Here is a 13,638-nt window from a genome sequence, read left to right as displayed (position 1 = left end):
CCCCTCCCCACCCCCCAAAATTACTTTTCTTTTTAAATCTCACATTTCAAAATGCTTTATGAAAAGATGGTTACCTGGCCATCTTTTAGCTAGTGTCCACTTTTGGCACCTTCATGATTCCTTTCAGACGTGTACAGAGATGCACATGGAGTAGTGTTGGGTGATCCTTGTGCATGGTAGTGGTGTGAGATGTCTTTGAGACAGATCTCTGCTTCATGTGGTCAGTGCCATTGTGCTATGGCATGTAAAGGCTGAAACCTCCCTCCTCCCTCCCTTTGCAGGTCTGAAGTTAGAATGTGTTATCTGAGGTTTAAAACTTCTCAGCAAAAGCTTTCCCAGTCTGTTGAATTTCAAGAGATTTTAATGATGTGCCTCTTACAGGGTTTTTTCCCTTCTTAGAAGCCATTTCCAAATGAGAAGTCCCTGGAATATTTCCATTTTGTCTGTAAAAAGTAGTCTCTCTACGCTATATACTCACACGGGTCACAGAGTGCAAAGGCTATAAGAAAACAGGAGCTTTTTGAAAGCCATGTAAGGAGCTTCACAGATGGTTTTGTCTCCTACAACTCTTTGCACAGGGTTTAGGAAACACAGGGTTCTGAGAAAAGTTGCTATCCTTAATGTCTTCCTTGATGCCCAGAGCAAGTACAGCAGCTGGGAATAACCCCTTGTTTCCCTTTTTTTTTTCCTAATATTTGTCTTTTTCCCAGCCATGTTGTTTTCCATGTTAGGCAAACCTTTTCAGCAATTTGGGCTGTTAAGTGTGTGAATTTGTACTGCTTGGGACTTCATATTGCTTGGGGTCTGTGTGATAGAAGGCCAAGTTCTTCAGGTCTAGAGATGGTTTTTCTGTGCTGACCTCTGAAAGGCCTTGTGGAATTGTTAGCTCTCTTCGAAACACTCTGGGAGATAAGAGGAGAGAGCATTACTTAGCAGGATGGTCTCTAAAGTAGCAGAGGTTTTTCTCCACAGACCTGCTAAAAGTCTTACAGCTCATGATTGCTCTCCTTCAGACCTTACAGACTCTGGAATCAAGGAAATTCTTCTGTAGCAGCTTTGGGGCTTTCAGAAAGTTGGAGAAATTCCCCCAGAAGTGGAAGTCATTAACGAGAAGATAGAAAGCACGTGTGTCTTCTTCCAAATTGCTCAGGAAAACCAGCATCTAAGCAGTAAAGAAACAGAAAACTGGGACATTCTGAGCTACAGTCAGCAACTCTATAATAAGAAGTTAGAACTGTGCTTGAGTAAAACATTCATCTTAATTCTGCCTAAGGAAAAATAGCATACTTGGGAAGAGGAGAATAAAGAAAGTAAAAGTCTTATATTTCATTAAATGGTCATCAGGAAGTGTAAACCAAATGTTTATAATGCTTCAGGAGGAACCAGACTCCCAACAGAGTGACTGCACAACATTTCAAAATGCACTCTATGACAGCTTCACTTTTAATACATGTGCAGAGAAAACAAAGGCTATTGCATTCTGTCACCGTGCCTGGAGGGACACACACTTTGTTTCAAAACAGCTTCTCAGCCCTGCTCAGTTTTCTTAGAGAAAAGTTCAAATGTGGAATCATCATTTATTCTCAATGACCACATTGTGCATCCCTGCAAGGTTTTATTCATTTGGGTTTTTAGATTGTGAAGAGCTTGTTTGAGAAAAAAAAGGCTGGTGCATATAAGTTCATGGTTAAATAATGTATCAGGATGCTCCAGATGCTAGAATGACAGTCCTCTGGTCATACCATGTTAAAAGCTATAGGCATATATGGCTTTATTGCATTAATGATATGGCTGGTCAAATTATGAGTTTGAGTCTCATTTATAGTCTGTAAACCAAGTGAAATAAATGCAGTGAATTTCATCCACACAGAGACTTAAAATGAAGATTTTATAATATGTGCAGTGGCTTGTTTTGGAATTATAGCTTTTATTTAATTTTTTAATCCTTAACTGCCATATGCTTGTGTTTTTCTGTTTTCTCTTGATACTCTGGGTGGAAAACAGAGGCCACAGTCAGTGATGTGGAGCTGTGGCTCAGTGGAATCCAAATGCAGTCCTTAACAATACTGGTCACTGGAGCCCTGATGCAGGAAAGGCACAGTCACAGTCCTGGCATTACACACTGGGGTCGCTTCCATTGATTTCAGATACAATAAAACAGAATTAAAAGAGGTTGCATAAGTATTTGCTAGAGTACTAAGCAGTCAGCACTAGCATGGAGCTTCTCCTGGGACAGCAGAGCTGCAAGTCCCTTCCGTTGCACCTAAAACTGAATTCAAATGTTTGGTGCCAAATCTGTTTCATGTGCCAAATGTGTTTCATGAAACGTGTTAGCTTACTGCCCTAAATTTCTGTGTCAGATATTTATTACAGCAAATCTCCATAATGCCAGGCCTGTTTAACATTATTTCTTACAGCATTTCAGTGGCTTGGTGTATGCTCTTTGGTGTGCTGCTTAGCTACTGCAAAATCCCACTCATTTTTTTAAAACTCACTATTGCTTTATGATATATTTTGAAGCATGTCTTACGTGTCTGTTTTGGATATTATAATGATATCTGCTTCCTGTTTGTCTAGATGGTTCACTGTTGCAGGCTTAATTTCAAGAAGAATTTTTAAAAATCTGACAAGGAGAGGCTCTGAGGTGCTACTCACAAAAAATGGCATTGCCTCAAAGGCTCACAAAAGCATCCTGTTCCACCCAAAAGGAACAGGCAAGATCATACAGAAAATGATTTCTTAGGAATTACATTTTCTTCCCCCACAGCACTGTTTTTTCAGGCACCTTAAAAGGCCCATTGTAATTAATTGGTTGAGTTTGAAAGCTTGCCCAGTTTCACTATAACTTCTCCAGGTAATTCTGTTCTGTCATAAGTACTGGTTTATTACTTTCAGCTCTGCTATATGTTCCTCTCTGAATTTCAGGAAAAGCCATAGTCTTTGTTCCTGAAGCAAAAGGTGGAGATGCTCAGTAGCATTCCAAGGGAAATTGCTGGTCTTTCTGCAGACTTCCAATTTACTATTCAGAAAAATGAAATAAAATATTTTGTTCTGGAGCAGATTAACCAAAAAAAACCCCCCACACCAAACAGAAACAGATTAATTTGTTGGCATGCCTAGAAGCATCTATGGAAACTGTTGCTTAGTGAAAGCATTGGAAGAACAAAAAAGTTGTTTTACATTGAATCCAAGAATTGGAAAAGGACAAAAAACTCAAGTGACTCCCAAAGTTTGATTAGACCCAGAAAGAAACATTTATTTTCCTTTTCAGATCTTGTAATAATTTTCAATAGGATTTTTAATTTGTATCAGTTTTGAGATGAAAATTATTTTACAGTTAGTTGAGTTTTAAAATGTACCAAAAAAAATTTACAGTGTTTCCCAACTGAAATATTTTAATACCGATATGTTAATTCAGATTTATTGCCATGTTTTATCCAATTTATTCACCAAATTACTTTTTTGGGGTCCTGGGGGAGTTTTTTTTTTCCCTTTTGCTTTTGGAGCTGGGTTTTTCATGTGTGTCCTTAAGTGACATTTTTGAGAAACTGCTTTGTTTGTTTGTTTGCTTTCTTGTTTGTTTGTCTGTTTGAACAATTCAGAATCTGTCAAATTTTGGTAGTTCAAGCAAAATCTCATCAAGCAGCGGGAGAAAAATGCCATTCAAGTAATAACTAGACTGGGATGTGTTCCACATACTTAGTAATAAAGCATTCTTTCTCTTTGAGATATTTGAGATATTTACATCTCTGGATATGCCTGAACTATTTCCTCAGGACAAGGGAAATAGGGTGTTCTGTGGCTGATCATAATTTGTTTAATACTCATGAGATGTTTGGGTTGCCACTTTTTTCTTTCTGTTTGTTTGCTGCCAAGCTTTTCTTTTGTTTTTCTCAGGTAGGTTAGGGCAGGAGGATGCTGCACTTCTCGAAAGATCAGAAGTCCCACTGCCTGGGGCCAGATGTTAATAAAATATTCCTTTGATTTCTTGTTTTTCCTCCAGTCTCCTCTTCCCCCAGTACAGCAGATGAGAGTGAGTCCCTTTTCCCCTTATGTTCAGCTGTATGTCATCTTGAATTTAGTCTGAGATTTCAGTCAATTTGACTCAGAGGGAAGTGGATCCTGAGGCAAATATTTTCCTTTCCTTATTTCAGACACTTTGCCTGCAAACTAATTGTGCAGATTGGAGTTAGTTGTGTTTGCTTTTGGCAACACAACAATATAGACGAGAACCTGAAGTTCACTGTTCTGAAAAAGAGTAATTTTTCCTCTGCATGAACTATTTAAAAGTTCCCAAAACACATGCTTTTGCTTTGCTTTTGGACTTAATAACACTAACTAGGGGAATAGTATTAAATTCTCCTCTTAGTAGAAATATCTTATTCCCACTAATACTAATGAGTAAATATTTAAACTTGCTATAAATATTCTCTAGTAGTTATTTTTATGGCAGCAGTAAATTAGAAGCCCAAATAGAAACTGTACAAAGGTGTTAAACTCAAGCCTGTAGGTGAATTAAAATAGAAATCATGTTGAAATTAGTTGTGACGCTGAAACATTAAAACCTTGTGAATATTTTCAATAGCCATGATTGCATTATAATTTAATACATCCTTTCTCACATATATTCCAGTTTTTCCACTCCATCTGCCTCTTTTCCTCAGCTGCTACCATGATAGCCCCTCAGGACAGCATAATCTTGTTAGCTGCAGCGCCATAATCTGCTGCTAGCATAAGAGTGGAAGTCAAAAAAAAATCAGGGAATACTGCACATATTAAAACATTTCCCCTTTTCCTCCTCAGACTGGAAGCATAGAGGAATTAAGAAAAATTGTTTTGTTGTCTATAAACTATAAAAACTATTCTATTACAGTTAACTGAATTTTACCATTATTCTTTATTTTTCTTAATAAAGAACCTTCTCAGTTGCATTTTACTGCAAAGCTGGCAGTTCTTGCCAGCTGGAAAAAATCCTTTGCCAGAGAGGAGATCTCCCACCCAGTTTATCGCTGCAGCACAAGGAACCTGCTTCACACTGGTGCAGAATTTCAGACAATGCATAATGTCTCTCTTAGAATCTAGTGCACGCACACTACGTGCTCCAAATAGGCTTCCCCTGTGCTGGAGAGAAGGCAAACACACTGGCATAAATAAACTGTAGCACGTTGTGACAAGGCATCCCTTTCCAGTCCAACAGCTGGAAGCAGAAAGGTTGACTGAAGATGAAAGGGGATCCCTCCAGTAAAGGTTCCAGCATCCTTGGGAACCAGATGGACTGAAATGGAAAACACAACTAAAATAGGCCACAAAATTCACTGCCAGGAGAGGTTTTCTTTTTATTCATAGCAGTGCCAGGTTTTACTAGAAAGAAACTTGCCATGTCATAGAAACTAAATATGGGAAGGAACTGGAACCACCTTTGTCCTCTCCCAATCAGTTCAGCATTGTTCAGGTACATTTTCTAATCCTGGTGTAGTCTGATTTGGAAATACTCATGAAATAAAGTCTTTTATCTGCCATTTTTAGTTTATTTCACCGCAGCGGTTTTAGGAGAATTTTTCTTAAGCATTCGGACTACATTTCCTTTCTTTTTCTCATTACTTCTCGTTTTATCAACTTGGACTCCCTGAGGCAGCTTTTCTCAGTGCCTGCTTTTTGTCGTTTCATATTCTTCTGTGTAGCTGCTATGGTTCTCTACAGTTGCCATGATTTTTTTTTTGTAAAACCTCTTGTTAAATGTCATTTGCAGATGTCATTACTGTTCTGTTTACTTCCCCCTTCCACTAATGAAGATGTGAAACAACACAGAACCCATCATTGCTCTTACTAGGTAGTTTCTGTCAGCCTGCAAGGCTGCTGTTTATTGGTACTCCTCCTTTGTGGTCCTGCAGTCTGCATTCATTCCCCATGACAGCGCTCTTATCTAAGTCTTTCCAAATTCATTTTTCAAGCAGATTTTTCTAAGACACTGTAGGAAAGGTTTTGCTGATGTTTCAATCCGGCTTCATTGCTTCTGCTGTTTTCCTTTCTTGTACACCAGGAATTTTGGCCACACAAAAAGCAACAGAAATAACAATGCATGTTGAGGTACGTTTTTTCCAACTTAAAGTTTCCGATTTGAGGATCCTGTTCTGTGAACACTTGGTGCCTGAATGGCAGGCCCTCTCGGAGTCTAGGTTGTAACCAGCATTGATAATCTGTTCCTTGGAAAAGTTTCAAGGATTGCAATCAGATGTGTCAGGTAACTTGATGTCCTGTTTTAGCTGCTGAATCAGCACATGAGCAGGATGGCCCTTTGGCTGACATGTGACATCATGGTTCTCTTGTTCTCTGCCCCATCTTTCCCTTCAGGGGTGATCTTGCTGCTGCTCGATAAGTTGCGGAAGATGAAGTGGGAGCAGATGTGGAGACTCACGGCGGAGCGAGAGCTAATGAGCATGCTGTCCACTTCACTGGCTGACCAGGTGAGTAGGACACTGCAGGGCTGTGGGACAGCCACTAAGCCATGGATTGAGGAAAGAAAGAAAGGGAAAGGGAATGAGATGTGGGAAAAGGCAGGGGAAAGCTGTTGTGCTTGTAGTCACCATTTGTTGAATTGTCCTGGGGAAAATGTGGAAGAGAATGAAGATTTAGTCACAAGGTTTCTCTTACTACACTGACATTTTTACCTCCTCTGGTCAGATGATTCATAAGAGAGACAAACGGGGTTTTCACACTTTCATTTTCTGTCCTCACTTCTTTAACACAGAACTCTCCAGACACTAGAAGTCCAAATATACTGTGTCTTTTCCCACTGGTTATTGTCTAATCAGACTTTAGTTTTAAGAGTCTCCTGACATTTCTTTACTGTTTCTGGCAGATGAGTCCCAGTTGTCTTTTAATGTACTTCTTGCCACAACAGCCCTGTTAAGACAAAAGTGCTGCTGTCTCCCTGCCACAGTTAGGAAACTGAGGCCAAGAGATGAAATAGTGTGCCTAAACACAGAAATACAGTTTTTCAATTTGTGCTTCTTGCCAGCTCTCAGTTTAAGCCCAGAAACCCTGTTAATGTAATACTAGACCTGAAGCAATAATTCGTCCTCAACAACTTGAGCATGTTAACTCAATACAGCATCATATTCAGACATTTGTTGTCCTTCTGAGCTACATCTGCCTGATGACCACTCACCACAAAGGAAGCACGCTCCTCCTTACTGTGCACATGGAGATGTGCACTTCGTATGGTGTCTTTGCAGGGTGATCCAAAAGCTCCTGGGGTTCATTAAGATGATTCCTGCAGCTTCACTGTGTTTTCAGTCACATCCTGAGTTGCTGTCTAATACCTGGATGGGAAAGAATTCTGCAAAGCAGAGAAAGGCTGCTTGTGTCTTCCCCTAATACCTTACCCTCAGATTGTCCTTGTTACTTACTTCTCCAGCAGAATGGCTGCTTAGGGGCAGAACACTTTCTGTCCCTCATGGTGTAGGCTGCTCTGCAGGTCTGTCCTACATGCCTTTTCCATAAAGTACCTGGAGTACTTGTTGCAAAAATAAAATGCTAGCTAAAATCACACCAAGTAATTCGCCTTGAAGCAGTGTAGCTGCCAGGATCACTTTCCTCCCCTTTATTAAAAAGTGGTGCAGTACTTAGTACCAGCAGGCACTGTGTTGTTTCCTGCCTGCTACTCTTCCTGGTGACTAGAAGAGGAACCACACCTCATGCCAGCAGTACAAGATAAATGTTTGAGAACTTTGCTGGAGTCCCTTAGCTCTGTGTGTCAGGAGAGCTTGTTCCTCTTACCCAGATCTATATATCACCCCTTAGATTAATAGCACCCTCCACAGAAACAGAATTATGGAGAAAGGTTTACAGACTTCGTCTTGCCATCGCCATTGGAATTTCTGCCTGTGAGGGGGAGAGGGACAGTCATCTGGGGAAGGAGTTGAGATCACCTCACACATGGTAGAAACAACATACCCAAATGTTTCTCTGGTTTTTTTCTGCTAGGATATCTTCAATGCAGTCATCAAACAAAATCCCTTCCTTGTCTACCAGCTCCCATGTTTCTGGAATGTGCAGCTTTCTGATCACACCCGTTCCGAGCAGTGCTACAGAGATGTGTCTGACCTGAAGGTATGTTGCACAGGAGGCTGGATGAGTAGTGTCCTTTGGGACAGAGAGTGCAGGACTCCACTGTCAGAGAAAGATAAACTTCCTTAAGTGGGGGGGAAACTAACACATATAGTTTATAAGGACACCCAGACAGGGGAAGAAAATGTGACTTTGGCTTTGTGCATTTTGACTACTACTAGAAAATTCAAATATAGATGCTGCTTTGGGGTTTGGCAAGGTGTTAAAGAAGTGCTTTGCCTCTTACATTCTGTACCTGCCACCTGTGCCAGTGCAGCTTACTGCTGAGTTTTTATTGCTGTCCCAGGTCTTAGCTCTTCCTAGACAAAGAATACAAAACCTGTCCTTTTTGTACTGGACAAGTTTGAAACTCTTTACTGAACATAATTTAATACAGTGAAATTCACAGAGAGGATTGGGCAGACCCTAGCTAGAAAAGCATTAGCAGAAATGTAAAGATCTTGCTCACTTCATATTTAGCCTTTGCATACACTTAACCCAATCATGTTGCCACTCATTTTTCCAGGATTTGTCCCAAAAAAAAAAGCTGAGTAAAAACCTGTTAATGAAATGAACCTATAGTGTCAGTTTAATAGCACATTTTTCACTATTAACAAGTAGAATATAAAAGCAGGATAAATTTTAACAGATATGGGTAAATGAACATCATTTGTGCTGTGGCCATTTTGAAAGACCGGACTCAAAGACTCAAATGTAGCATGCAGAGAGTTCAGAACTGAGGCTTGATTGAGCTTTGTCCGGGTGTGGAATAGGACTGTGCAGCAGTAGATTCCATCAGAACGTAGTAAATATTAGGTAGTTTTTGGTGATTGATTTTAAAACTCGGTTAAGGTTTGTATATTTGGATTTATGTTTTGAGAATGTAAATGGTGTTTTCAAAAAAAAGAGAAAGACACAAAACTGTGGAAGAGGTTGCAAGGGCCCTCTGGAGATCATCCAAACCCCACTTAATGCAGGACCAACACAGACCCGGTTGCTCAGTGCCTTGTGCAGATGAGTGTCAAATCTCCAAACACTGAGATTCCACATGCTCCCTGGCCCCATGTTCCAGAGTTTGGCCACCCTCTTTGTACAACATACATCCTAAATCTAACCAAGCTTTCCCTTGTAGCAATTTGTAGAGTAACAGCAGGAGTGTTCGGTATGAACACCAGATACTGGATGAATATAGAAAATCAATCACTCTCAACACACTGATTACAAATGCTGTGCTTCCAAGAGACCGAAGTTCTTCTACATGGGTTAACTGACCTGTCAAAACTGGTCAACATTGCTTGAATTTCTTATATAAAGTATTCACAACTGACTATTCAGGTGTGATCCATAGAAGACAGCTTTTAAAGTTAAATCACTATTCTGTCAGTTCACTAATCACTAAATGGTTTATGGTATCTGTTTGTAGGGAAGGATCAACACAGGCACTTTAAAAGCATCATAGTTTTATGACTTGTAACAAAGTGCCAGTAGAGATTTTAGCATTGCATTCATGTTGGGAATCATGTATGACAGCAATTGCAGGGCCTGAAACAAAAGGAAATATATAGAACAGAGAAAATGTTTCCTAAAAGATGAACTTCAGAAAAATATACCTCCCACCTGTGACATATCACGGTATTTTGCTGTAAATTAAAGGCTGAGATTAATTTATATAATTGAGACAGTCAGATTGGACGCAGCACAAGGTAAAGACACAGCCATTTACATGAGGCAAAGATACTGAAGCTGATAACAAGGATCAAGGGCTTGGTTCCGTTTCCTGAACACGTTTGAGTCTCCATAGGGGCTCTCTGTTATCTCCATTATAGGACTGGCAGATAAAACACAGACCTACAGGAGAAGATACCCTTTTGGCAAGGCAGCTGGTGGGCAGGCAGGATAACTGTAAGGTGCTTTCAGTGTGCTGTACATCTGGATTTAGACAGCCAAAGTGTCATCCTTTTGAGGCTGGTGGAGCTCACCTCAGAGTAGACACCTGATCTTCCGACTCCAGTGACTGTATTAACTAATCTGCTTCAGATGTGGGACATCTAACTCACATATAACACCTACAAATAAGCATTTGATAGAAGTATGTTAAAAATAAATCCTTTCTTTTCAATTAAGAAATTTACCTTTACAACTAGAATTCAGGCTTGGTTGTTTATTGCTGTTTACATGTCACACCATCAGTTCTATTACAGCACAGGCAGTGAAGTCTAAGATGTGTAATATTCTCCACTGATTTTCGGGTCTGAGGTATTTTAACTCAACAAGGGGCGCAGACACATAAGCAATTTCTTCAGCTAAGCTGGACTTATCCATGCTACTAAAATTACCCCCTGCATACTAAATCAGGCTGAAATTCTTTGCCTTGAAAGAGAGGCCAGAGTCTTACCTCATGCACATAAAACCCCACGGTTTCAATAAAGCTTTTCCCATTTTGAGCAGTTAAAGGACTGGCCCTCAGGCAGCACTGTTTAAACTTCGTCATACAATTAAAAAAAAAAAAAAATAAAGGCATAGACCAATTAAAGTTGTGAATTTGCGTTATGAAAATTATCAAAATTCTAGTTCTGTAAAGAAACCAGCTGGTTTGGTATATGAGTCTCACAAAAAATTAACAAATGTCATTAATCCAAGTTAAAAATTCCTCTCTTAAAATCACCAGAGTTAGTCAGTTCCATGGCATTTAATATAAATGGTAAAACACAACAGATTTGGCACATTCTGTATTTCATGGTAAGACTGGAATGAGAAACAAGGTAAAACAAACCTCCAGGGTAAGAAAGAAAGAAAGATTTTGAAGTTTGTACTGGGGGATAAAGAAGGATAGCATAGGACAGAAGGAAGTGAATGGAGAGATTTAAATTCAAAGGTAAAGCTGACCCAGTCAAATAGTCCTCAGCCAAATCAGAGTGCATTCCTCCTGTCAGACCGAAAAGGTGCTGATTTAATTCCATCTGGCCTCAAAGTCCATGGGAAGTGAGGATTTGTCATCCCTTATACACAGCATTGTGTCAAATAAACTTAGACCCCCAGGGCTGGCGGCTGTTCAGGGATGTGTGTGTATGTGTGTGTGTGTGTGTAGACACTTCTTTGCTGCTTTGTTCACATTTATGCAAGGTTTAGGGAGCAGTTGAATATTTCATATTGCCTGAAGAGTAAGCACCTTTTTCTCTTTTCAGTCCTCATTAAGTTGCATCTCTATCCATTTTACTGATTTTTTTTATTTTTTGGTGGGGGACTGATCTGAAACTGAGGTTCATTTGTGCATTGCTTTTCCTGGGTTAGCCCCTGCTTTTGCGTGCTTCTTGGTTAGTAGTTTGTTCCTGTCTGTAAGGAAACCTCAGTTACTATGATTTGGCACAAACCTAATGGCAGGAAAAGTACTATGAAAGAAGGTAATGAATTTTGATACCTTTGGCAATGAATCATGACCTCATTGAATGAGTCAGTCATGAAGTCTGGTTGTCAAGGATACAGGTGCTATTTACATACAGACAATCTGGTAATTCACAATCACAAAAATCAGATGCTGGACTCTTCAATGGGAATGTATCAAATTATTAGAATTTACACACACTCCAAAACAGAAAAAAATGCTTTACAACCTATTGATGGCTTTCCAAACTGGTTTTGAATACAGCTGGTACTAAATCAGCAGAAAGATAAATAATGAGCATCCTAAATTCCTCATTTGGAACTTGTGTTCTGTGATTCACTGTGTCCTCCCTGGGGATGTCCTCCACTCTGGGATGACTTTGTGAAATTGCTTACAGAAGTTTAAACAGCTTCTTTTCCGTAGCTGTAATACACCATTTCAGCTCTGCCTCAGACAGGACCTATTGCACCTCTTTGTGTTCCAGTCCCTGAGCCGCCCCGTGCTGTCCAAGCACTTCAGCTCTGATCTGCAGCCCTTATGGCATTCTGCAGCCTTACCCCTTTTAATGTCAGCTAGAGGAAGAGCTGCAATGAGAGGAGGAAGGGCTCCTCAAGAGGGTTAAACAATACCCCTCCTTTGAGTGAGCATTGGAGTCAGTAAGGTGCTTCTGCCCTGCCAAACAGGGAACACCATGGGTTTATAGGGGTGTTTTTGCAGGCAGGAGGCCTCTCATTAAACACTGGTATAGGAGTTGAAGGAAAAGAAGTTGAAGAATCCTTCTGAGGACAAATAAAGACCTTTGAGAAGTACAAGGCAGGGAGAGTGTGTCAGCTTACAGCAGTAAACCGGGGAGTAAAGTAATCCCTGGGAGCGTGAACACCAAATCAGGCAGGGCAGGGACTTGAGGCCCCCATCCAAAAAGCACTGCCTGGACCTCAGGGTTGCTGGCTACTCCAACCTGAGTCTCTTCCACTTATGTAGTTTAGAAATATCACATTGAAATCTCCCTGTTGACATTTTTATGAAGTATACGAACTTTTCTGAGGAAATTGGTTCTTTTATTAAGCCATTCATTTCTGATAAAACAGTTTAAAAATAAAGTTTCCAGACATCTCCAATCATGGCATAAGATATACATGTGGTGTGTATTTGCAGTGTGATTTGGGACATATTTAAACTCGTAAAAAAAGCCTGTTGAGATGGCATTAAAGTGACATATACAGGTGGCTTTACTGTGCAGATTTGCCAAATGTTTAACTCCCACTGATTTCAGTGGGAAGTGTCTGGTTACCTAAACAAGGAGTCTGGTTTTTTAGCAGGAAAGCTTCCTGTTTACAAAATACCACTTGTTTACCTAAATTATGAAGTGCCCGTGGGCTTAATTAAGGATATCTGTTCAGTGCCTTGCAGAATTAAACATCTTTAAGCTTAAATTTAAGCTTAATTTATTCTCATTTCTTACCCTTCAGCCTGGAAAGCAGGTATATAATTATTCAGGATATCCTGTGCTCTCTGATTCTGGAAGGGCTGAAGCAGAGTGAGAAATTATCAAGATGTGTCTTTGGGTAAGAAAATGGAAGAGACTGTGTTTAAGGAAACATTTGGCCAAATGCTTCTTTTTTAGAGAGAAAATGCTTCAGGGGAAAAAAAAAATGGTTAAAGGTACCTATGTTGTATTCAAGCTTATTGTTTAGTGGTTTGAGCATCATGTTTGAAATATTTAATCTCCCCAGAGATTGAATGCAGATAGTAATGTAAGGAGTTTGCTAGGATTTTTGTTTTCAGTGTATTTCCATCCAGATAATGGTTCTTACAGCCCTCCTAGACTCCCCCAGTATATACCATCCTCTCTTCCCTTCCATCTCAGATCCCACTGCCAGTCCACGAGGCTCCCACTGTGTCATCATTTGAGTGCCTTGGGTCAGAACCTGGGGAATAAATGGGAACTGTGGGTGCAGTTCTAGGCCACAGGTGTATGGCAGTGTGTTCTAGGCCACAGGTGTATGGCAGTGTTCCAGGAGGCTGGCTGTGTGTAATCAGGGAGTGGTAATGGTTGCTGCTTAACTAGGATGGTATTAACAGAAATGTGGATAGTGCCAAATTGCTTAATGACGACTAACCAAATGTTAAATAGATGTGGAATTTTA

At 40.1% G+C, this 13,638-nt stretch overlaps 1 protein-coding gene across 2 annotated transcripts in view; it reads left to right on the top strand.

The window, feature by feature from the left end:
• LARGE1 (LARGE xylosyl- and glucuronyltransferase 1) overlaps positions 1-13,638 on the top strand; it is a 277,612-nt gene that overhangs the window by 217,145 nt on the left and 46,829 nt on the right. For both annotated transcript variants that reach the window (XM_008636395.2, XM_017737860.1), the window contains 2 exons: positions 6,352-6,464; positions 7,987-8,112. In XM_008636395.2, the coding sequence (XP_008634617.1) occupies positions 6,352-6,464; positions 7,987-8,112 (239 nt within the window). The remainder of the gene's footprint in view (positions 1-6,351; positions 6,465-7,986; positions 8,113-13,638) is intronic.

The sequence above is a fragment of the Corvus brachyrhynchos genome, unplaced genomic scaffold (assembly GCF_000691975.1).
Source record: "Corvus brachyrhynchos isolate BGI_N302 unplaced genomic scaffold, ASM69197v1 scaffold56, whole genome shotgun sequence".
In the NCBI taxonomy this organism is placed as follows: Eukaryota; Metazoa; Chordata; class Aves; order Passeriformes; family Corvidae; genus Corvus; species Corvus brachyrhynchos.
The sequence above is the reverse complement of the archived record's forward strand: the minus strand, read 5'-3'. Positions and strand labels throughout refer to the sequence as shown.